This window comes from Phyllostomus hastatus, unplaced genomic scaffold (genome assembly GCF_019186645.2).
Source record: "Phyllostomus hastatus isolate PE091 unplaced genomic scaffold, TTU_PhHast_1.1 phas_scaffold_182, whole genome shotgun sequence".
Lineage (NCBI taxonomy): Eukaryota > Metazoa > Chordata > Mammalia > Chiroptera > Phyllostomidae > Phyllostomus > Phyllostomus hastatus.
Window position 1 is genome coordinate 29,430,374 of NW_025334013.1, and position 24,422 is coordinate 29,454,795.

A 24,422-nucleotide genomic window follows, 5' to 3' on the forward strand; every position below is an offset into this window, starting at 1 on the left:
CCTTCGTTTCCTTGGTAGGTGGAGTTTGAGGACGGCTCACAGCTGGTGGTTAAGAGAGATGACGTGTACACGCTGGACGAAGAGCTTCCCAAGAGAGTGAAGTCTCGACTGGTGAGTGTGTTTCGTGGGCACCCTTGTTCCTGCCTGGGAGGGTGGGAGGCAGGCAGGGATGTGTCCCCATATTTGTTCTCGCGGTGGCTGGCTGGCCGCAGGGACCTCATTTGGCTCGCCTATTCTTCCACAGTCAGTAGCTTCAGACATGCGCTTCAATGAGATTTTCACAGAGAAGGAGGTCAAACAGGAAAAGAAACGGCAGCGAGTTATCAACTCCAGATACCGGGAAGATTACATTGAGCCCGCTCTGTACCGGGCCATCATGGAGTAGGTGCTTCCAGGAGCCGCGAGATCCCATGCCATTGAGGCAGGAGCTCTGTGGAGGCTCCACGGCACAGCAGACACGTGGAACTCTGAAGTCTCTAAAGTGAAGTTGTAAAATGCAAAGGAATGAAATAACTGACCTATCATCTTCTCACCCCACCCTCGTCGCATCTCCTCTAATGAAAGGACAAGCCGTTCTCGGACACCTGGCAGCAGCTGCCGAGCTGCCGGCTGAGAGCCCAGCACTGGAGTGCCATGGCTGCACTGTCTCCAGTGGGTGCGCTCTGCTGGCTGGACTGTTGCCCTGTCCCTGGCCTAGGACTTAAGCTTCCTCACGAGCACCTGCACCGCCTAGGAAGAGGTGCTGGTGCTTGCCCCCTCTCCCCGTTTTGTATTTATGTGTGTGTGCGCGCGTGTGTGGGTGGGTGGTCTGGACCAGCTTTTGCCAGCCCCTAGCCTTTACTTTCTTCCTTGCCTATCCAGGGCAAACAAAATGTGAAATTCTGCCCTCAGCTGAGCTGAGTAAAGGGCCCCTGGGGCTGGCTGGAGATGGGTGTGGCATCTGTCCCTTGAACTGCCGAAAGGAAGCTCTGGCCAAGCTGCAGTATTGACACGCAGAGGAGTTAGTGCCACCTCTTGGCCCTCTCTTGAAGAAGATAGGAGTGACATGGGCACATGCCCACATCCCTCTAAGCACAGAGCTCCCCGTGGCACAGTATTAGAGCGTGTGGGTGGGGAGGCTCGCCAAGGGGGATCTTAATGATGGAAGCAGGCAGAGCCTGGTGGGTGATTCTGTCGGCAGAAAATTGCAATCACGCAGGGGCTGGGAGGGATAAGATGAACTGGGGCCATTGGTGGCCGGGGGCAGGTTTGCCCCGGGTCTGGGGATGGGAGGGAGAGAATTTGGGAAGGGGGTGGGACTGGAGGGCAACACTGAAGGGGTTAAACAGGCTTTTGCTCCTCATGAATTTGTTTGCCTGGGCCCAGGATTGGAGGGCTTCACACTTGTACCCTATGTATACAAGAATCAGATTTATAATACTTCCCTGTTTTTTGTTACGTATGAACGCTATAAACCAAATTATTTTGAAAACTGGTGCATCACTTTGTCTTTAGCAATAAACTGTGTTGAGCAGAGGATTGGTTGTGTCTGCCCCAAGGAGCCCAAGTGGCCCAGGGTCAGGCTGAGGGTGTATCTAGAGTCATAGGCTCTGGAGCAAGGCTGTGCATTTTAAGGAGACTCAGCCTGCAAAGATCTAGGACTCTGTCCTAAAGAGATGGGTTCCTGCTCAAATTCTGGTGTGGTGGCTCTGTATTAGGCCCAGCACGGTGGGATGGGGGAGCAGAGGCACCTCTGGCCATGGGTACCTCTTTTTGCTTCCCTTCCTTAGAGATTGGAAGGAGGTATTAAAGGAAAGACCAGACCGCCACTCAGCCTGTAGAACCAAATTTGAATTTCTTCTGACCCACTTAATTGAGCTGGTCAAGTTCATCCCATAGTCTGTTTCACATAAATTATTGAACCAGCTTGACAGGCAGTACATTTTAGGTGCTCGAAGAGCAAGGGACTCAACCCCCAGAGGCATCCCAGGGGGGTCCTGAAGCTGCTTGGAGCTGTCTGTACTTGGTGGAGAAACTTCCCTGGAGAAAGACCTGGTCCCTGTGCCCGGTGGTTTCCTGAAGTCCAGGTGGACAGGGACAGAGCAGCAGCAGCAAGCCAGGAGGGGCCAGTGAATAGGTGCAGGATTTAGAGACAGCAGAGCCACCAGGCACTCCGTTTCTGGATGCAGAGAGGCTTGGGTCAGCTCAACAACTCAATGCTTCTTTGTGTCCTGGGGCTTGGGAGGTGGCTGCTTCCTGGTGTCTGGCGGGGGGGTGGGGGGGGTGCGTGGAGCTGGGAGCAGCAGGTTTCAAAGACATTTTATTTTATGCCAGCTCCCTCCTGAGGCCAAGAAAGGGAGATTGTTTTTTTGTGCAGCACCCAGTGATTCCCAGGGGGTCATCAGGTAAGACTGGGCAGAAGTCTAAATGGATTGGTGAGCCCTGAGAACACACACCATTGAGGAAAGGAACTTCCCCAGAATCGCCAGGGTCCCACTTCCTCCACTGACCCTACTTTACCTGGAAGAACTGTACAGCTGGGATTCTTGATCTGATCCCAGCAGAGTTCTTAACTTTTTCTTGAAACTTGGTACTTTTTATTTTGGTCAGCCTAATAACCCTGGGAAAACCAAAGTTTAAAGACGTAATGAGATTTTATTTAGAGTGCACACAACAAGCAGTTGTCTCCCTCATTGCCTGCCCGCCTGTCTAGTCGGGACAAGGTCTCAGGACTCACGCTAGGGAAGGGTGGCCTCACCTGTCTTAGGCAGGTTCCTCCTAGAGGCCTTTTGCCAGGGCAAAGTGCCCTCCTTTAGGATAGAGTCTTCAGGTTGGCGACCAAGGATTGCAGCCTGAGATTTCCTCTTCCCACCTGAGGGACCACATTTAAATTATGCCCAGGTGTTGCCCTAGGTGCTGTGGCTCAGTGGATTGAGTGCTGGCCTGTAAGCCAGATCCCTCCGTTGGGGGCGTGCAAGAGGCACCTGATTTATATGCCTTTCACAGCAATGTTTCTCCCTCTCTCCTTCCCTTCCCCTCTCTCTAGGAATAAATAAACTTTAAAAAAGGATAAATCATGCGGTCTTGGTTGAATGAGGGAGTAGGATGGGAAAGAGCTGGGACCGCCGGAGCTGCAAAGGCTAAACGGGATGGGATGGGACGGAGTAGTCTTAACCCCGAACAAATATTTTTTTGTAAGGCTCAGATTGGTAATACAGAAGCGCAGCCTGAGAACCCCGTCCACCCTTAACTCACACGATAGCACAGGGTCGCCCAGCCCCTGCAGGCCAAAGCCTTGGGTCTCAAGGAACGAACCGGCAGTTCTCCTTGGCGTGGAACGCCACCCGGCACCTTGCGCCCAGGAGGCCCCGCGCGCGCGGGCGAAGAAGCAGGCTCTGGAAGGCTGGGTCATCCTGGCGGACACCGAGTCGTGTGGCCATCAGACTTTGGCATCTCGAATGCACGTCCGCCGGGAAGGGAAGCCAGACACGGAGGAATCCTCCAGACGTCGGACGTGCTTCTGAGAACCCAGGCCAGGGCGTCAGCGCCGAGCAGGCGTCCGGGACCGCACGACCCCTCAGCAGCCTCGCACAGGCTGCGGCGCCGGTCCCCGCCCGCGGGCGGCGTGGTGGGCTCCGGAAACTCGGGGCTCCGGTGCCATCGTGCCACTCCGGGGCTGTGCCCGCCCACTGGCCATAGCACAGCTCTGCATTGGTCATCCCGGCGCCCCGCCCGGCTCCTGCGCGTGGATTGGCCGCAGATGCCCGACTCCTGGCGAGGGCGCTGAGGCGAAGAGTGGGATTGGTGGTCTCGCCGTCCTCGGTCGCGGACGCGCGCTCCGCCCGCCGCTGCGTCCTCACTATGGCGGCGCCCATGCCGCCCGCCGCGTCCTGGGCGCCCCCCGGGGTCCCCCGCGGCTGCTGTCGCCGTCTCCCACGCCGTCGCCTCGGTCTTCCCGCTAGCGTCGGGCCGGGCGCCGCCTCCCCGCTGCCTTCCTTTTCGCTGCGGTAAGAGCCCATCCTGCGTGTGTCGGGGCGCAGCATCCGCCGCGGCTAACGGTCAGCGCACCGCCCCTCCCCTCCCCCTTCGCCGCGGCCCCCGGGTCTGGGCCCCGCGCGCAGCCACGCGCGCTAGTTCTGGGGAAGGAGGGTTGGGGCACTGTAAGGTCCTCTCCTAATAATGAAGTCCGGAGGGGACCCGGGCTCAGGCCGGGACCCCTGGACGACCTGGTGTTGGCAGGGGCAGGGGCTGCGAGGCCTCAGGGGAGAGGACAGATGGCTCCGGCGGAACAGCTGAGGTCATCTGCGTGCGAGACCCCGCAGCGCTGCGCACCTTAGCGCAGAGGACGGACGCGGTCAGCTCGGCGTCCGCTCCGCCGGGAGGAAAGAGAAGTCCAGGGACACCCTTAGCGGGAATCCTCCACGGACGAGAAGTGGTTGTCATCGCTGCACTGCCCGCCCGGTGTTTAGGGGACCAGGGTCAGTTTGATTGGCAGAGTACACCTCTCTTGCTTCCTTTGCAAGAGGAAATATCTTAGTCATGAGAGCATGTTTGATAAGGTTATTGTCCCACAAATGTTTTTGGATTCTTTTTCACAGCAGTGCCATTTTTATAATTCCTCGATAAACCTCATTTCTGTTTGTTTTCCCTGACCTATAAGAAAGGATTGAAACTGAATTGAACCATTGTAGTTAATTGAGAGAGGGACCAGTGGAGGTAGCTGTTACTTTGTTTAAAAAAAGATACATACTTTTCTGTGGCTATACTTTGAATTATCTATACTAGCAGATTTTCAACCTGTAATCTGCAAGAATACATGCAGTACCTGACTCTGACCTCTTTTCCCAGATTTTCAAATGAAAAAGTGACAACAGTCAACACAACAATAGCCAACCATAGTTGGTTGTGAATAAATCAAAATTATACCTTTTATTTTTTTGGTGAGGCAAAGAAAATACACTCTTTAATGTGCTGCAGAATTTTTGTACTTAGTGTATGTGTATGACAAGATGAAAAAAGTTAAAAGTTGCTGCTCTATATACTATGGCTAGTTGAACAGGGTGGTAGAAAAAACCTCTTACTAGCCTTCTGAAAATAAGTCATTATGGAAAATTGGGTTATTTCTAAGTCGTAATCACACTGGGCTGATGATCCCTGAACCATTTGGTATACCTTCAAGTCAAAAGGATTAAAATTAAAAGGCAGCTGGCACAAATGTTTATGACAAAATGGTATTTTCAAATAATCTTTTAAGGTAGTAGCCGCTCTTAAGATTAAAGGTTCTTAACTCAAGGACATTTAAAAAAATATTTTACTGATTATTCTATTACAGCTGTCCCATTACCCCTCCTCCATCCCCCTCCACCCTGCACACCCTCTCCCACCCACATTCCCCCCCTTCTAGTTCATGTCCATGTGTCATAAGTTTTTTAGCTCCTACATTTCCCATACTATTCTTGCCCCCCCCCCCGTCTATTTTCTACCTACATTCTATGCTACTTATTCTCCGTACCTTTTCCCCCCCTCCTCCTCCCACTCCCCTGTTGCTAACCCTCCATGTGATCTCCGTTTCTGTGGTTCTTTTCCTGTTCTAGTTGTTTGCTTAGTTTGTTTTTGTTTTAGGTGTGGTTGTTAATAATTGTGAGTTTGCTGTCATTTTACTATACATGTTTTTGATCTTCTTTTTCTTAGATAAGTCCCTTTAACATTTCATATAATAAGGGCTTGGTGTTGATGGACTCCTTTAACTTGACCTTATCTCAGAAGCACTTTATCTGCCCTTCCATTCTAAATGAAAGTTTTGCTGGATAGAGCAATCTGGGATGTAGGTCCTTGCCTTTCATGACTTGGAATACTTCTTTCCAGCCCCTTCTTGCCTGCAAGGTCTCTTGAGAAATCAGCTGACAGTCTGATGGGAACTCCTTTGTAGGTTACTGTCTCCTTATCTCTTGCTGTTCTAGGATTCTCTCCTTCATTTTTACCTTGGCTAATGTAATTATGATGTGCCTTGGTGTGTTCCTTCTTGGGTCCAACTTCTTTGGGACTCTCTGAGCTTCCTGGACTTCCTGGAAGTCTGTTTCCTTTGCCAGATTGGGGAAGTTCTCCTTTATTATTTGTTCAAATAACTTTCCCACTTGTTGCTCTTCCTCTTCTCCTTCTGGTACCCTTATAATTCGGATGGTGGAACATTTAAAGATGTCCTGGAGGTTCTTAAGCCTCTCCTCATTTTTTTGAGTTCTTATTTCTTCATTCTTTTCTATGTGGTTGTTTCTTTCTTCCTTCTGGTCCACTCCATTGATGCGAGACCCAGCTTTCTTTCCATCACTATTGGTTCCCTGTGTATTTTTCTACATTTCACTTATTGTTGCCTTCATTTTTTCATCTAATTTGTGACTCAAATCAACCAATTCTGTGAGCATCCTGATCACCAGTGTTTTGAACTGTGCATCTGTTAGGTTGGCTATCTCTCAGTGGCTTAAAAGGATGGGTTCTGGGGCTTCATTTGTTCTTCTGTTTGAGCCATCTCTCTCTCTCTCTCTCTCTTTTTTTTTTTTTTTTGGTCTGGGCACACCTGTTACATATGAGGGGCGGAGCCTTAGGTGTTCACCAGGGTGGGGCACCCCAGTTGCCGGGTTGTGATGCTGTATGTGGGGACAGGGTCCAAGAGAGAACAGTGGCACTTGCTCCACTCTCTGTCGATTTCAGTCCCTTCCGCCGCTTCCCCCAAGCAAACTGGACCTTTCTGGTATATTTCTTGTGTGGATGGGCTTGTGTACCATGGGTCTCTCCAATGACCTCGCCTGTGAGGCTGGGAGTCTCTCCCTGCACCTCAACCCCCGCAGGTGTTTTCAGTCAGTGCCCCGAGGCTCTATTTCCCAGCGCTGGGATCCTGGGTTTCGGGCAGCGCCTTGCTTCACAGTCACCGCTTCTCTGGGTCTGCCGGTTGCCACCCCTTGGCTGGGGTCTGCCAGCGCTGCTTGCGCACCCAGGGTCTGCCCTATGTGCCCGGTCCCAACGCTCTTTGAGCAGCACGACCCCTCTCCGCCTGGCTTCCCGAATCTGCCCCTCCTACCGGTCTGGATGTACGTGTCTATTTTAACTCCTTGGTTGTAGGACTTCCAATCAGTTCAGTTTTCTGTCAGTTCTGGTTGTTATTCTGTTTCTAAAGTGGTGTTGTCCCTATCTTGGTTGTGTGAGGAGGCACAGTTTGTCTACCGATGCCTCCATCTTGGCCGGAAGTCTCAAGGACATTGTTAAGTGGTGAACCTCTCCATTTCACGTTACGTGAGGAAATAAGACGTGAATATTTTTAGAAATTAATTGACTTTGGATCGCCATAGTGTCTATTAAGTATATATTGTGTGCAAAACAATGCAACTGTGAGCAATGCAAGACCTATCAGGTATAAGGCTTATTCTAATGGGCCTCTGCATTAGTTGTGGGAATAAAGGACACACTGGACATTGGTAACTAATGATGTGGTCTCCAGAACTCCGAGACAGTAGGCACAGTGACACTGCAGGAAAAGGGGTCCAGTTGAGGCATGAGTGGGCAGGGCTGGGTGTATGATAAGGAAGGAGAAGCGGGGAAGTGAGAAAGTGAGGATGGTGACTGTGGCAGGAGAGAACCCAGAATGCTCACGGCAGTTCCAGGGCGTGTCCTGTTGGGAGAAGTGCACCAGGCGGTTGCACAAGTGAGGGGGCATCAAACCAAGAAGTAACTTTTCCTGGATGGCGCAGAGGATGATCAAGTAACAGTATTTACCGCAGATGGCACTGTAGCCAGCTGTTAGAAAAGCGGTACAACAGCACTTGACTTGCCTGGATGCGTGTCTGATTAACCTCAGCTTTGTGGAGTAACAGTCCCCTCCGCTAACCAGGATTCACACTTTAAGAACCATTCTTGCCTATCTTCCTCCCCCCCCGCCCCGCCCCCTACCAGGTTTGGTCGGCTGCCCCGTCTTTTGAGGCTGCCTCTGCATTATTTCTGGCATCTGCTGCTTTTTGTTCCTGCTGTTGTCACACTGATGTAGGGCTTCGATGTTTCGTTCCCTTGGCTTATTGCAGGAACCCCTGACATTTTTGCTTTCCTTCCGTCTCTCTTGTGTACTGCTGTCCCTTTCGGATATCTCGCTTCCCCAGCTGGGACTCAGTGACTCCCCACTGTCCGTTGAGTTAAGCACAGACCAGCCTGGCATGGGCGGTATGGGTAAACTCACTTTTTTTTTTCCTTTTTCTTAGATTTTTATTGTATTTTCCATATCAGTGGCATTGTTTGCTCTTTGTGCTCTATATCTCGGCTCATGTTGCTTCTTCTGCACTAAAGGACCCCTTTCAGTCTTTAATCCTGGGTCCTCACCCATGTGTCAGGGCCATTTGATACAGAATTTCCTTTGTGAAACTTTTTGTTCTGTTTTTTAAAGATTTTATTTTTTGAGAGAGGGAAACAGGGAGAAAGAGAGGGAGAGAACTATTGATCCGTTGCCTCTGGTACACCCCCCAAATGGAGACCTGGCCAGCCACCCAGGCTCATGCCCTGACCGGAAACCGAACTGGCAGTCCTTCGGTTTACAGGCTGGCACTCCAACCAGAGCCACACTAGCCAGGGCCTTTGTGAAACTTTTCTGTACTTGATTCCCCATCTAGATGGGACTTATCTCTTACTTCAACTGTTATAACACCAGAGTCTGACTTTTTGCCCCAGTTGCCAACATAAGACAGAAGCTCTTTCAAGAGATGGAATGTCTTCCTCATCATGTAGCGCAGTGTTGTGTACATAGTAGGGCTTGGCAGATTTATTTATATTGAATATAGTTTTGAACCAGGATCAGGATGGCTGCAAAGAAAGTTCTTTGTGCAAACAAAGTATTTATTACAAAATCTGTAAATAAAGTTATTTACGTGAGAGAATTACTTACTAAGAGATCTGCTGTATTGGTGTGGACAGCCCGGGTTAGGCTGCATTAACAGGAAACCCTTGAGACTTCAGTGGCTCCACAGAACCCCAGCTGGCTCCTCTCTCATCCCGCATGTTCACCAGCACGAGTGCACTCAGGGACCCTGGCTGATCGAACCTCCCTCTTAATGTGGTATTTTCATGGTCATTTTGATCGTGTGAAGGACGGTGGTCAGGGGACACTGGCTTTTAACATTTCTGTCCCAAAGTGGTGTGTGTCACTCTCACATTTCCTTGGCTAAGGCAAGTGACATGGCCGTGCCTAACTTCAGAAAAGCAGGGAGTTGCAGTGTTAGCATGTAAGCAAAGAGCCAGAAATGATTTGCGAACAGCACAAATGGTTGTTACATCTCTAAGAGTACCACGGCCCATAGAGCAGGAGTCCCCAGCCTCCATGCCGCAGACGGTACAGGTCCGGCCTGTTAGGAACTGGGCCGCACAGCAGGAGGTGAGCTGGAATGTAATGTGCTGGCACCATCCCGAAACCACCGCCCCCCACCCCGTCCTCCATCTGTGGAAAATCGTCTTCCATGCAACCAGTCCCCGGTGCCAAAAAGGCTGGGGACTGCTGCCATAGACAATGAGAGGTAGCAAAATCAGATGGGCTGCCTGAGACCAACTTTGACATTAGCAAGAAATAATAGCTCTAACTAGGCATGGGAGTGAGGGGGAATTGGGAAGTCAGAACTTCGCTATAAACACTATAAATGCCACAGGCCAGGCCCGTCGATAAAACGGCTCTGTTATATCCCAGCACAGACCTTCCTGAGGGCACACTATTGTGATAAACACAGGAATGGTCCTGAGACATCCAAAAAAGTTAAATTACATTTAAGATATTCAATTTAAGAAGCCAGGAAATGTGTAATACTTGAGGTACATTTTTCACTTGAGTGGTTAACATAACAAAGGAATCTTAGTTCAACCTCATTGGTTTAATTGGGTTTAATGGAGGCTATCAAACTTTGGTGATTGGGGAGGAGATTTCACTTCCGATGAAGAACGGAAGCATGGAGTGGGTCTGGAGCCTTGGTTCAGGAGGTGGGATCTGGCTTCAAGTGTTGGCTCTGCTGCTCATTGTCGAACATTGAGCAAGTGTCTCGTTGAGCCTGAGCTTCTCTGTCGGTGAAATGCACCGGGCGGTTATGAGGGCCACATGAGTTCATGTCATTGCTTCGCATTGTACCTGGTTCAGAGGAGGCACTCGTGGCCGTGCTCGCATTCCTCAGCAACTGCTACAGCAGGATTTGAAAGAAACTGAGATGCCAGGTAAGGAAACCGAAGGGATACGGGTAGAAGGGTTCCTCCGAGGGTTTCCTACCTTTGTTCCCTTCCCTGGGTAGCGTTCTTGCCACATCTTTATTATCTTCACATCTATCATCCTTTCCTTAGTTGTATCCATGTCTGTGTCTCCCACTGGACTAGGCGCTCTTGTCATCCCACAAGCGTTCACTGAGCACGAGCTCTCTTCAGGCTCTGTTGGGTCCTGGTGTTTGGCATGATGCATATGAAAGGTATGTCCCTGGCCTCAGTGTGGTGGGACCAGAAGCCAGTAAACCAGCGGTTAGAATACATTGTGGATTCTGTGGGATGTCCTGTGTTCCAGAGAAGTTCACACCTAACCTAAGTCTTAAACAATCACTAGTTATTAGCTGGGTGGATTTGGGGGGCCAGTGGGGTTAAACGCTTTTCAGACAGAAAATAATATGTGCAGTGACCTAGAAACAAGTGGTTGCATCCTGAAGCTGCTTGAATGGCAAAGGTCAGGGTATGATTGGGGATGGTGTGCAGGCTGCAAAAGTCAGGTTGTGAAGGCTCTGTCTTGCAGGGAGCCACTCGAAGGATTCAGAGGCAGGAAATGACTGTATCAGCTTTCCCTTTTAGGGAGGTCATTGCATGTGGAGGAAGCAGAGGAGCGAGTGTCCTGTTCCCCTCACATGGGAAGTTCTGGGGTCTGCGACTGTCGTACGGGGCCTGCTACACAAGAGTCACACAGTGTTTATGTATGAGGAGGGGTTAGAATGAGGCGAGGCTGGAGGGAAGGACACCAGGTAGGCTGTTGCAGTAACACCGAGGTCATGGAGCACCGTGTCCATGACCTCCCTAGGGACAGAAGAGAGTGCTGTAAATGAGTCTGTAGACCAGGATTTTAGTCTTGGTTTCACCAATTTCTATGGAATAACCTTGGACAAGCTTTAGAACCTCTTGTGTCTTACTGGTTTTCAAATATTTAAAATGGAGATAAAAATCATTACCTTTCAAGGTTGCTTGAGGATTAAGCTTACAAATATAAAAAAACCCTGGTACTATGCCCTGGCTGGTGCAGCTCAGTTGATTGAGTGCGGGCTGCTAATCAAAGGATCACTAGTTCGATTCCCAGTCAGGGCACATGCCTGGCTTGTAGGCCAGGTCCCCAGTGGGGATCACTTGAGAGGCAACCACACATTGGTGTTTCTCTTCCTCTTTCTCTCCCTTCCCCTCTCTCTAAAACTAAATAAATAAAATTAAAAAAACAACAACCTGGTACTGCACTATTAGACACAATCTCTTATAATAAAATTACTAGTTTTAGGATTCCTAATGTTTAGTATGTAACCTGGCTCATAGTAGGTGGTCATTAGCCTTAAAACCCACCACCTAGAGATAACTACCGCTGACAGTGGTAATGCTGGTTTGGGAGTTTTAGGCATGAGGGAATTATTCCAAGACTGACAATGGAAGGATTGATATGACTATTGTACCAATTTAAACATCTTCTAAGTGCCAGCAGAGTACCTGTGGCTGCTCAGCTGCTCCTGGCCCTCCCTCAGAAGTCACACGCGGACGTGCACACACTCTCGACACTGACGTAGGGATGCGCTCGCTGCATGGGCTGCTCAGGCGTGTGCGGTTTCCTTCGGTCTGTCGCCGTTGTTGTCATGGTTGCCTGCCCCCTTCTGAAATTCCGCTCCCCCTCAGTCTTCTGAACATGTTTGTAAATATTATAATGGGTTTTTAAAAAAGATTTTATCTATTTTAGAGAGAGGGAAAGGAAGGCAGAAAGAGAGTGAAAGAAACATCAAAGTGTTGTTGACTTTCCTACGGCCCCCACTGGGGACCTGGCCCCCAACCCAGGCATGTGCTCTGACTGGGAATTGAACCAGTGACCTTTTGGTTTGCAGGCTGGCACTCAATTCACTGAGCCACACCAGCCAGGGCTGGGGCTTTAATTTAGATTTGTTCTCCATTAGGTTCTTCCTTGGTCATCCTGGCTGACGGGCTGCTCCTCTCTGAGCTTCTGTACAACTTAATTTATGTTATTCTGATTGACTGTCATCTCCAGCCTTGTTTTATTGTTTGTGTGCATGTCAGTAAATTTCCCTTTTCCTTGATGTCAGTTTTTCTTACAAGATAATGGAAAGATGGCATGTTAATGTGTTTCTTAACGTGTCCTGAAAGCCCACTGAAACCTTGTATTTGAAATACATTAAATATAGGTTAGAAAATTCAATTACTAAGTCTTTAAAGTATATGAGGGAGGGCAAAAAAAACCTCACCCCAGAATTTATAAAGAGTTGTGTATTCTTACATGTTTAAACCTCAGTCACCTGCAAAGAAGTCTCCATTTGATGCACCATTTGGTGCAATACACCTATCGAGGTGTTTTTTCCATTGCTCAAAACAGTGTTTGAACTTCTCAATTCTGATGCCTTTTAATGCTTCTGCTGTTTTTTGTTTCACATCTTCCACACTGGCAAAACGTTTCCCTTTGATGACTTTTTTCATCTTGGGAAACAAAAAAAGAAGTCACTGGGGCAATAATATCTGGTGAAAAGGGGAAGATAGGGCACGGGGGTGATGCCATTTTTGGTCAAAAATTGCTGAACACAGGCAGCACTGTGTGGACAGGTGTGCTCGTAAGTCACCCTTCATGAAATGGGAAAACATTTTGAAAGAGTCTTCAAAAAATTTATGTAAGCTGAATGCAGCCTCTTACAACAATGCCAGTTGGTACACTGATACGGATATGTTCCTCGAATACTTACCTAGTGGGGAAAACTGCTACAAGGGACCCTCCTTCTAGAAGATAATTCTGGGATTTTGGGGGGTCCCCCTTCTTATTAGTGATTCTCAGACTTTTTGGTCTCAGGACCCCTTTATAAGTTTAAAAATTGTTGAAGACTCCAAAGAACTTTCATTTTTGTGGGTTTTGTTTATTGATATGTAATGCACCAAAAATTACTGAAAAATTTTTAAATCATGAGAATACATAAGCACCCATTCCATTAGCTTCTAGAAGACTCTGCTGGAGCCTGGTGAGAGAATGAGAGTGAACAAGGCAAACAGTGTCTGGGGGTCATTATGGAAATGGTTCCAAACCGCTGGATTCACTGAAAGGGTCTCAGGGACGCTCAAGGGTCCTTGGATTGCAGTTTGAAAACTCCTGGCATACAGATATGAGAGTTTTTATAAGTGACACATCTTTTGGGCAATGAAAACATAAAGGTAAAAAAAACTGCCAGACATGTTTTCAAAATGCACTCAGCGTAGTTTCTTTAAACAAAAAACCAAAAAACTAGTTTCTAGCCTTTGTTTAAGACATCTCCTTTACTTGGAAAGGACAGATGTGTGCATTTTTGGAATATCTGCTAAGTGCATCCTCCTAGCAGACATTTGCCATCCCAGAACATATTAGCGAACTTGGAATACCAGTATTTTTGTGAGAGGAGTATGCACCTGCTCTTTCAGTTTCAGAAATCTTACATGCATTTGGCCAGATGATAACTGGAAACTTCTTTGAGGTACAAGAGTTTCATGGTTACTCACCGTCTTGTTGTCAGGTTTAGTTAAGGCCCTGTTTAAACATCCAGTGTTTCTGAAGTTGACCACATTGACGTCATCTTGTAGCAAAAACAACGGCACTGCATCACAAAACGGATGGAGACGTGACGCTGCCGCTGCCCCCCATGCTGTGGCGCTTTCACTCTTCTCGAGGGTTCTCCCTGAGCCTCGTGTGCCTCAAGACAGGCGACATAGCGATTGTGTGAGGAGGCCAGGGTCAGTAAAGTTCACGAGTAAGAGTTCTGGTATTTTCTTTTGATCACCGTGGTGAATCATTTTGAGTACCCTTTGAGACTGGCCCTCCGTATCTGCAGGTTCTGCATCTGTGGGTTTAACCAACGGGGAATTGAAAATCCTTGGGGGTGGGGCGGAGGGCAGTGTTACATTGTTGCTGACATGTACTGCTGAGTTAGGCCTAGGTGGTTGAGTCTGCATTGAACATGCACAGCCTTTTTTTTTCTTGTCCTTATTCCCTAAGCAATACAGTATAACAATGGTTAAAATAGTACTTATAGTGTATTAGGTATTATAAGTAATTTGGGATGATTTAAAGCATATGGAGGGAGGGGAAAGGTTATATGCAAATACTAAGGCATTTTATATAAAGCAAATACTGTGCCATTTTATAAAAGGGACTTGAACATCTATAGATTGTAGTATAGAACCTAGAACCAACCCCCCTGGGATACTGGGGGAGGACTGTCCGTCCTGTCTGAAGGTGGATGGCCTGAGCTATTACAATAGCATTTTCTTGCTGCTACGTTCGCTTTCTCCAGGCTGTCCTCCATATTGCTACTTGAGTGATCTTTCTGAAATACAGATCTGACTAGGTCTTTTCACTGCTTAATCCCTCAGTGGTTCTTCATTGCCAATGGGATAAATTTCAGACTCCTTAGCATGGTGTCTAAGGCCTCTTACACATTTTGCCGCTTCAGCTTTTTTACTGAAGCTTTCCCTAAACCTCACAGATGGACAGCTATTAATTTTCACCATCTCGTAATGTCAGTACTGTGTTCCTACCTAAAGTGCACGCGTCACGCTGCTCTCGAGGGCAGGCACCGCTGTGTTCCTGTGTTGTACTCGGGTGCACGGTAATGGCTTCCACCTGGATCGATGAGAGGACAGCTCCCAGGGTAGTTCCAGTATAATTATCCTACAATATTAATTTCTTTCCTTGCCTTTTAAAAAAGATATGGACGGATAAACAATAATGAAACTACTACATAGGCCTAAGACATCCAAAATCTCCGAGAATTCTTGGCCGGGTAACTCAGTTGGTTAGAGTGTTGTTCCAGTATGCCAAGGTTGTGGGTTTGATCCCTGGTCCAGGTGCGTATAAGGGGCAACTAATCAATGTTTCTCTCTCTAAAATCATTAAACATATTTTTAAAAAGTGTAGAAGTTTTAAAGCTCTCATGCAAGCTTTTGCTACATGTGTGTCCACACACACGGTCTGGAGCGGAGGTTGGCCAGCTGCCCTGCTGGCCGGACTGGAGCCGCCATGCTCCCCCGCCCCCACCCATCCCAGTGGTGGTGTTGATGGCTCTGGGGCTACGGTTTTCCGATTCCAGTTTTCAGGACGTGCTGCCTTCTCCCAACCACCTTCAGCGCCAGCCACCACTTTGTTATCTCAATTGGCTTGGGCAGGGGACAGTTATCTTTCTAAACATTCCAGTTGACTGTTCTCAAGACCCATTACATTCAGCATTTTTAAGCTTTCATATAAAAGCCACCTTTTTCCAATAAAAAAATTATGTCTAGAACCCTCATCCTTAGAACACCATTAAAAAAATAAGCAAAAACCTACTGAAACCAAACCTTAACAGCTCCTATTCAGAAAGTTTTCTTTTGTCTGTTGGTTTCTGGTTTAAACATATAAAGCAGATGAACTTAAAACATGAAAAACTGAATTCTGTTTTGTTTTTTTGGATTTTTACCTCGCTCCCTAAGGCTTTTTCTTAGTTACTTCTAAAGGGGGCAGCTGACCAGGGACAAAAACATTTTCAGCTTTTCCCTTCTGTCTTCTATTTTTAAAACCTTGATAGGTACCTAATTTCTAGTTAGAAAGTCGTGGACTGCTCCTGTTGCAGGAGTCTGGGCCCAGTCGGGAGGACAAACCACAAGGTGCCGTGAGCAGGTCAAGTTCACTGTGAGAATCGTGCACTGTAACGGAACTGGAGCACTGTGAGATGAGCCACTAAGCAGTGAGGAGAATTAAGCCCAGGGAGAGACGCCCAGCATCACTCAGCCTTCGGGACACAAAGCAAAACCACAGCGAGCTGCCTGCCCTCCGCCCAGCTCTAATTGTCCAGTTTTGCACATCTTTTTTTGGTTCCATTTTCTTGGTTCTCTTTTTCAGATGCTAATTATGCTTCCACTGAATCTCCTGTGACTGCCACCGCCAAGTGTTTTTGTTTTGTTTTGGTAATCCTTTTAAACGTTTTTATTTTTCACTTCATCTTGCTCATTTTTTCTCTGTCATGGCCTGCATGTCTGTTACTGTGTTTTCAGCAGTGTCCACTTTCTTCTCTTCCATTGAAATATTTGTTTTTGTGATGGTGTCGTTTTTCTTTGTTTACTTCTACTGAGTGCTGATTTCATTTTATGTTAAAGATGTTTTACTGTCTTCTCCCTGAGCTCTCCCTTTAATCTCTGCTGTTGGTTCGCCCTTGTTTTATAGACTGAGCAGACCGGGAGAATCTTTGTTAATGGTCTTTATCTGTTCTGTGACAAAATGTTTTCTGTTGAATGGTCTTCATCTACCATTGTTGCCCCTTCCCCTCCCCCATTCCTTTCTCCCACTTTTGCTGTAGTATTTTTGTATAGATCCTGCACAGATTCTGTTTTGTGTAGATTCTTTTCATTATTGTTCCGATAATGTCTTACCTCTTCAAATGAAAAATGTTATATAACTGAAGCCAGGTCGTTTGGGTTTGAATCCTGGCTCTGCCACTTACTAGCACTCTGAACTTAGACAAGATAATTTGACCTTAGTTTCTTCTCCATATAATGGTAATGATAACCTCATAGGATTGTTGAGAAGATACATTGAATTAAATCATACAGATCTCTTAGAACTGTGGCCAGTTTGCAGTAAAGTAGCATGAATAGGAGCAATATTAATTATTTTATCCCTCATATTGACTTGCAATTAGAAAGTGCACAATTATACATAGAATAATTTAATATATTGCATATTTATTAACTACTTAAATCTGCTTAGTCATGCATAAAGTCTGAATAGGAGGTGTGTGTTCAGCAAAAATGTCATAAAAAATTGATGAGCTTTTCAGTAACTTGTTTGGGAAGCTGGATAATAAATAGTACGTGATAACTTCTAATTAGCTTGGCTCAAAATACTCACAGGAGACATGCTCAGGAAATGCTTTGTGGCTTTTACTCCATGTAATTTTGTTATAATTGAGTTCATATCCATTATGGCTAATATTGGAAGGTAGGCAAAATTCTGACATTTCAGGCAAAAAATTGTTGCCTGGGATAATTCTGAACTGCCCCCCGAAAAAAAAACACCAAACAGATAGTAGGATGTTTTAGAAATGACAAGAATTTGCTTCAGTGAGTTCAAATTTTAATTAATTTTCAATGGCTAATTAAAATAACCTAGCTTTATGTACCTTACTGTCTTTGTACCTTTTTAAAATGCATACTATTACTGACTGAATATTCAGTCAACAAACAGATAATTTTTGAATACCGAGCAGGGATACAATGGTGAACAAAATAGACACGTTTCCTGCCTGGATTAGCCAGAATATCAGTATTTAACAAATACTGTTAGGTTACCGGTGTGCTACGTGATGGGAGGGGGACACAGGTGCTGTGGAAGTTGTCACAGGGAGACCCGTAGGGTGAGTGGGCGTTGGTTAGGTGATGTGCTGGGGTCCGGAAGGCTTCTGGTCTGATGCTGGGGGAGAACATGGCAAATTCAGAGTTCTGAAGACACTCAGTGTTGCGGACTCACAGGGGTTAGGTGGGAATAGAGGCTGGAGATGTGGGAGGAGAGGTGGGCAGGGGCCAGGTCATGCAGAGTCTTAATAGGCCTTGTTAAGGAGTTTGAGACTTTGCCATAAGGATAGTGGGGAAATTCACAAAATGAAATAAATTCACACAGGCTGCTGTGTGGAGAATGAATTGGGGAGGAGCAAGAATGGAGGTGGGAGGCTCATTCGTGGGCTGTGGTCCAAGCAAAAGATTGGAGTATAGTGACTTGAACTAGGATGGTGGTAGGATGGATTCAAGACACATTTAACAGGTGAAATTCGTAGGACTTGATACTTGATCATATCTGGAGGGGGGGATAAGAGTGAGAAGGGCGTTAGTGACCAGGATAATTTCCAGGTTTCCAGCAGAAACATCTGTGAAGGTGTTGCCCCTTATTGAGACAGTGAACACTGGAGAAAGAGGAGGTGGTGTGCCGGGAAGCCGGAGGCACCTGCGAAGCATCTAGATGGTCACGTGGAGCAGGAAATTAAATAAATGGTCTTGGAACTTAGGAAAGATACCTGGACGGAATACATAAAGTTTGGGATAATGATGGTGAACGAAGTCACGAAAGTGGAATGAGGTTGCCTCAGGGGTATCTGAGGAATGAGAATTGTAAAGAGCTTCAGTATCCCAAACTTCTCTCTACAGTAAAGTTTTTATATATATATATATATATATATATATATATATATATACACACACACACACACACACAAATTACACCTTTAGTATATATTACTTTGTGGAATGTGTACTATTATTAATTATGTCTACAGTGGGGGGCATATAATTAGAAATATGTTAATTTATTTAATTTTAAACCAACACTTCTTAAGTGTTGGTATGTATTAGATGCTGTATTATTAAATGTGGATGATTCAGAGACCTAAGTCATGGATTCTGCTTTCAAACTGCATGCTAATTCTTTGCAGAGACAGAAAAATGAATAAGATGCTTTATAAATGCTATGATAAAGGTAAGCATGGGCTGTTAAGGGAGCACAGACAGCCATAGTGTAGGGCTATAAAAGGAAAGCTTCCTGAAGGAAGTACGACTTGAACAGGGCGCTGAAAGGTGGGTTGGCGCTGCTGGGCAAGGAAGGCAGAGTAAGGGCTCTCACCACCGTGCTGTGCCTCCTCACACAGTTTCGGATGCCAGTCGGGAGCCAGGTCGGGTCCTGTGCGCTGAAGAGTGAGCAGGAAGTGGGAAGTCAGACAGCTCCAGGGTCGAGGTCTGAGCGTGACTGTCTTAGTGTCCTCTGCGCCTTGCATCGTCCTTGGCACTTAGTGTTTGTGTCAGTAGCTTTGGACTTAAGAGAGACGCCTCCTTCTCTAAGATGAACCCGTGAGGAGGACTGAGTGGAGACGGGCCGTGTGTGCGCCCTCCTCGCAGCAGCGGAGAGCGCACTGCGCGCAGCTGGCAGCTGCGGCTCCTCACCCGCGAGTCTTCCTCCGGCTGTGCGGCTGTGCGAGGAGGCCAGGGCCCTCCCCACGACCAGAGACACTCCTGGCTTTAACCTGTTAGCTTTTCATGTTTTATCCTAGTCTTTTTTTGGTTGAGTATATGATACTTGTATCTTAATATCTTTTCAGTATTATTTCATGTGTTTCCCATGTGAAATTCTTAAAATATTTTCATAAACAACATCTTAAGTGACCACATAACCTCTTATTTGGATATTTATTTGGACATTTATTTGAGCATTTAGTTTAAAATTCTCTTTTTTAGCTTTTAATTTTGAAATAATTTCAGACGTACAAAAAAGTTGCAAAAATATTGCGAAGGACTTCTATATATCGTACCTCCAGCTGGGCTGTGGCGGTGCCCGTCAGAGGCGCTCCATTGCAGAGTTGCTCTTGCCCCTCTGTAATCAGTAAGTGTCTCCTGGGGAGATACTGTGAGACTGTACATGATCCCATTTCTCAAAATTTTACCCATTAATTTTACCATCCTTTGATTTTTTTAGCTGAATTATTACTAAAATGTTTGCTAAATGGTGACTTTTTTCTAATTACTTTATTCCTTCTGCATTCATTAGTTGACATTCTAAAAGAGAGTTTTCTCCTCTCCTCATTTATTACATTCTTTCTTAAAAAAATTATCAACTTATAGAGAGAGAAGAAGTGTATGTGGGCGGGGCGGGGGGGAGACACCAATGTGAGAGCAACATCAATAGGATGGATGCCTCTTGTTCTTGCCCTGACCAGGGACTGAACCCATAGCCTAGGCATGTATCCTGATGGAAAATCGAACCCACAACCTTTTGGTGCAAGGGACGATGCTCCAACCCACTGAGCCGTGTTGGCCAGGGCTCATTTATTACACTCTTATTTAATGGGTTAGAATGCTCCAGGTCCGGCCATCGGGAGGAGCCCCTTCAGCTGGCCTCTTTTACGTATACTCACTCTCTGAGCATTTTCCTACTTTCAGGCACAACAAATGTTTTGCCATCTGGTAGAGCAAATCCTCATCTCATTATTTTTTACTTAAAAAAAATTCTTAGCTTCTCTTGGGCCTGGAGTCTTCGAATTAACTTTAGATTTTGTTTTTAAGATTTTATTTATTTATTTTTAGAGAGGGAATGGAGGGAGAGAGAGAGAAACATCAATGTGCGGTTGCTGGGGGTCATGGCCTGCAACCCAGGCATGTGCCCTGACTGGGAATCGAACCTGTGACACTTTGGTTCTCAGCCCGCGCTCAATCCACTGAGCTATGCCAGCCAGGGCTGAATTAACTTTAGATTTTAGAAAAATTATGGATATTGACTAGAGTTAGGCTGAATTTATACAGAACTGACATATTTCCATTACTGAATCTTCTCACTTAGGAACCTGTTATGTCTCCATATGTATTTGGATCTCTTATGTCTTTCGGTAAAAATCTTGCCCATTTCTGCTTAAGTTTATTTTTAGATATTTTGTTGATTTTGTTGCCATCATGCATGAAGTTTTTTCTAATTGGTTAGTGCTGGTACAGTTTTTAAGATGCTTTTGGTTTAATCTTACAGTCACCTACTTTATTGAACTTAATATTCTAATGTTTGTACAGTTGATTCTCTTGGCTTTTCTAGGTGGACAGTTACAGAATCTGTAAATGATAACTTTTTATCACTTCATTTATAATATTTATACATAACTTCTTTCATATGTTATCTCATGGCTAGGATATCTGAGTGAGTGTGGGGCAGGGTGATCCTGGGAAGTCTCCTGGGCTTATGTTACACTTGAGGGGGGTGTACTGAAGACTGCAGCAGCTGAAAGAGGGTGGTGGAGAGTGTATTCCAGACAGGTCTTGGGCAGAGAAACAATCAGGCAGTGTTCAGTGAGTAGAAAGAATGGCTAGGCATAGGACACAGATGAGGCTGGAGAAACCAGAGATGGGTTGGAGAGTAAAGAGGGGCACAGTCGGAAGCTTCTGGCCTCTGAGAGCAATTACTTTATTCTGAAGGAATTGAGAATTTAATCAGAGGTGTGTGAGGGAGAATGACCCACCAAGGATGTTCATACCCCAACCCCTGGAGTCGGTAAATGTGTTACCTTCCATGGCAGAAGGCACTTTGCAGATGGCATTAAGGCCATGGACCTTTAAAAAGTGAGGTCCGGGAGGGAGAGAGTTCCTGGATTATTCAAGGGAGTCCAATCTAATCACTTGAGCCTGAAGAGCAAAGAAGTTTCTCTGGCTGGAAGTAGAAGCAAGATGTGGTAGGAGGAGGAGTTGGAGAGATTCAGAGTGAGAGGGACTTAACCCACCTTGGCTGAGGGGGACCGCGTGGAAACACGAGGAGGAGTGCGGGAGCAAAGACGGCCCTACAGTTGGCCAGGAAATGCGGGCCTGCCTTGCAGCTGTGAGGAACTGGATTTGACCAACAGCCTGTGGGAACCTGGGAGGAGATTCATCTCTAGCATCTCCAGAAGACCCCGCTGACCACTTGCTTTTGACCTTGTGAGGCTACACAGAGGACTCAGCTGAGCCACACTGTACCTGGACTTTTGACCCGCATAACTCTGAGAAAATAAATTCGTGTTATTTTAAGTGCTAAGTTTGTGGTACTTTGTTACAAAAGCAGTAGAATCCTAGTACTGAGGGGTTTTAATAGGGAAGCAGTGTCAGAGTCCATGTTATTAACAGACCGCTCCCCTGCTGCGTGGAAAACAGATTTGGGAGAGTGCAAATTTGGAGGCAGGGACACTTGTCTTTGGAAGCACAGTGGTGGTACGGATGGATGGAGGGTGGTGATGGTGGGGAGGGGATATGACCTGACACTTACTTGGGAGGTTGGAATTACAGGAATTTGTCATTGACTGATGTTGGGAATGAGGGAGAGGCGGGACACGGGTTGACTTGGACGCCCCATGACTGGTGACGCTGTTTTGTGACACAGAGATGAGCAGATTGGAAGGTGCTATGTTGTAAACTTAAAGGTAATTCCAGGTTGTTCTTCATTTGGAAATTCTCCTATAAATGGAGAATTTATAGGAGAATCTACCTTATTTTAAGGTAGAGTATGTCAATAAGATGATTGCTTTGCCTTTTAAGACCTAAATTGGCTTTGTTTTGTGGTTTGTTTGTCTTTTTTAGGTCATGTAGGAAATCGTAAATCATGTGAAGATGGGACTCTTGGTGTTTGTGCGCAATCTGCTGCTAGCCCTCTGCCTTTTTCTTGTGCTGGGATTTTTGTATTATTCTGCGTGGAAGCTGCGCTTACTCCAGTGGGAGGACTCCAGTAAGTATGGGCCCTCTAGCCTGCCCTCAGGGGGAGCCTGTCGCAGATGAACTGCTGGGTTTTCGTGTGGCCGCAATGTGCTCGTGTTCTTCAGAGATGGGCAGTGAGACCAGACTGGCCATGTCTGCAGTTTAGGCTTAGAAATTGACTGCCACGTTTGTTGCTGTGGGTTAAGAACTGAAAACAGAAACAACTGCATGCCATGGCGAATCCTTGTGTGAACGCAGTGAAAGTGTGCTGTTCTTCAATAAAAACTCAAACAGTATCAGTACTTCTAGTCCTTAAATGTTGCTCTTTTTATTTACGATAGTGTATTGCTGCTCCCCTTTGCCATTTATTGTTTTAGGGCTTGATAGTGAAGTTGGGTTTTTTTTACCCTTAAAACTTCACTTTTACCTTTTCTTTGAATTTTCAGTTTAATATTGTCTCTTTTATTTTCCCTAAAGAAATTCTGTCTACTTAATCTTTTTAGCCTTTGCTGGTACTGAACTTGTACCTGAATAGAAGAATGCCCCGCCTCTCCCAGTAGTTCCTGATTCCTTTCTTCCACCAGTGCCTGAGGTCTTACGTGTCACCCAGTGTGTTCGATGCAGCTGCCTGAACCCCTCGGACTTGGTTTTGATTCATCCAGTGGGGCCTGTGTGTGGTCTTAGGCTGGCAGTTGAAGGGCTGCTGCTGAGCAACAGCAGCTCTGCACGTTCTATTTTTGGCAGTAGCTTGAAGGATCACATAGTGACCACAAGTAGTTTGTTTCTCTTGTTGGTTCTTTGGTTGTCTGAACTTGTTGTAGAAAATACAGAGTAATTTGATTCCTAGTGGACGTCTCTTCTCTAAAGTAGTTTTATTTTCACAAACAACTACCCAAGACTAGTGTAGAATTCACTTGAGAGTGGAGTTAGTCTCTTGATATGAGGTTGAAATGAGAATAAGTTGGAAGAGGCAGCTGACATTTGGCCTCATACTGAAACCTTAACGTGGGAACTGTTGCTGTGCAGTAGTCCACTTATCTCTCACTGGGCCCAAACCACTGAAGCACTTTCAGGCCAATTTTTAAAATACAGTGTTATATCTTTAATTTATTGTTTTATATGGAATGTTTAAGTGCCTCTTCACTGTTTAGCTTATAATTATCCCTAATTACTCTTTGTTTCCAGAGTTTATTTAAATATCAGTGTTCCAACTTATTTTTAAAATCAAGGAGACAGCCCAAAATAAAAAGTGTTTATATTAGTGCAGTGAAAAATTCTGTAGTCAGGGGCATTGTCTGTATCCCTAAAGTACACATTTATCTGTGTCCAAAAAATAGATGGAAACACATGCAAAGGTGGGGGGCGGGGTCTCCTTTTCTGGTCAGAGCTACCAACCTGTAGAAGGCACACTGAAGGGCTAAATATTTCCCTGGAGACGTCAGAAAAGACATTAACTTCAGCTGGAAGACCTGTTGTGTGTCAGGGTTCAGGCTAGGCGATTTACACATTTAATTTTATTTAATTTACTTCTTACAAATGAACACTCTTCAGAGGAAGTTAACAGTATTCATAGTTTCTACGCGTAATATCCACAGTGTCCGTTGTTCAGGAAGTTATTAGACATACAAGCAAACAGGAAAATGGCATCCATTTTCAAGGATAAAAACAAGATATGATTCATCAAATGAGATGGCCCAGATATTAGACTTCATGAAGTAGCTATTATGAATAGTATAAAGAATTAAAGGAAAATAGGGTGAATGACAAGTAGTCTCAGCAGAGAAATAGAAATGATAAAAAGGAACCAGATGCAAATTCTTGAACTGAAAAGTATAGGAAGTAGTTAACAATGGGCAAATATGAAACACTCTTTTTTCCCTTTCTTAACTTGCTTAAACAACAACTAATTATTGCCCTGCCCAGTGTGGCTCAGGTGGTCAGAGTGTCATCTGGTAACCAAAAGGTTGCAG

General features: G+C 46.0%; 2 protein-coding genes and 1 long non-coding RNA gene across 7 annotated transcripts in view; 2 read left to right on the plus strand and 1 right to left on the minus strand.

Annotated features, from left to right (window-relative positions):
• KDM4A (lysine demethylase 4A) overlaps positions 1 to 1,471 on the plus strand; it is a 40,032-nt gene extending 38,561 nt beyond the window's left edge. For both annotated transcript variants that reach the window (XM_045858749.1, XM_045858750.1), the window contains exons 21-22: positions 19 to 111; positions 245 to 1,471. In XM_045858749.1, the coding sequence (XP_045714705.1) occupies positions 19 to 111; positions 245 to 385 (234 nt within the window). In that variant the 3' untranslated portion in view covers positions 386 to 1,471. The remainder of the gene's footprint in view (positions 1 to 18; positions 112 to 244) is intronic.
• Positions 340 to 3,656, minus strand: LOC123831666. Its single transcript, XR_006787947.1, has 3 exons — positions 3,235 to 3,656; positions 2,500 to 2,599; positions 340 to 476 (listed from the first exon to the last, which is right to left on the minus strand). It is a non-coding gene; the product is annotated as an uncharacterized LOC123831666 (long non-coding RNA).
• Positions 3,657 to 3,849: 193 nt separating this feature from the next.
• The window catches only part of ST3GAL3 (ST3 beta-galactoside alpha-2,3-sialyltransferase 3), a 173,870-nt gene continuing 153,297 nt past the window's right edge, over positions 3,850 to 24,422 (plus strand). For 3 of the 4 annotated variants that reach the window (XM_045859365.1, XM_045859368.1, XM_045859367.1), the window contains exons 1-2: positions 3,850 to 3,986; positions 22,339 to 22,483. In XM_045859365.1, the coding sequence (XP_045715321.1) occupies positions 22,369 to 22,483 (115 nt within the window). In that variant the 5' untranslated portion in view covers positions 3,850 to 3,986; positions 22,339 to 22,368. Of the gene's footprint in view, positions 4,038 to 22,338; positions 22,484 to 24,422 lie in introns of all 4 variants that reach the window. The other variant, XM_045859366.1, reaches the window with a different exon arrangement.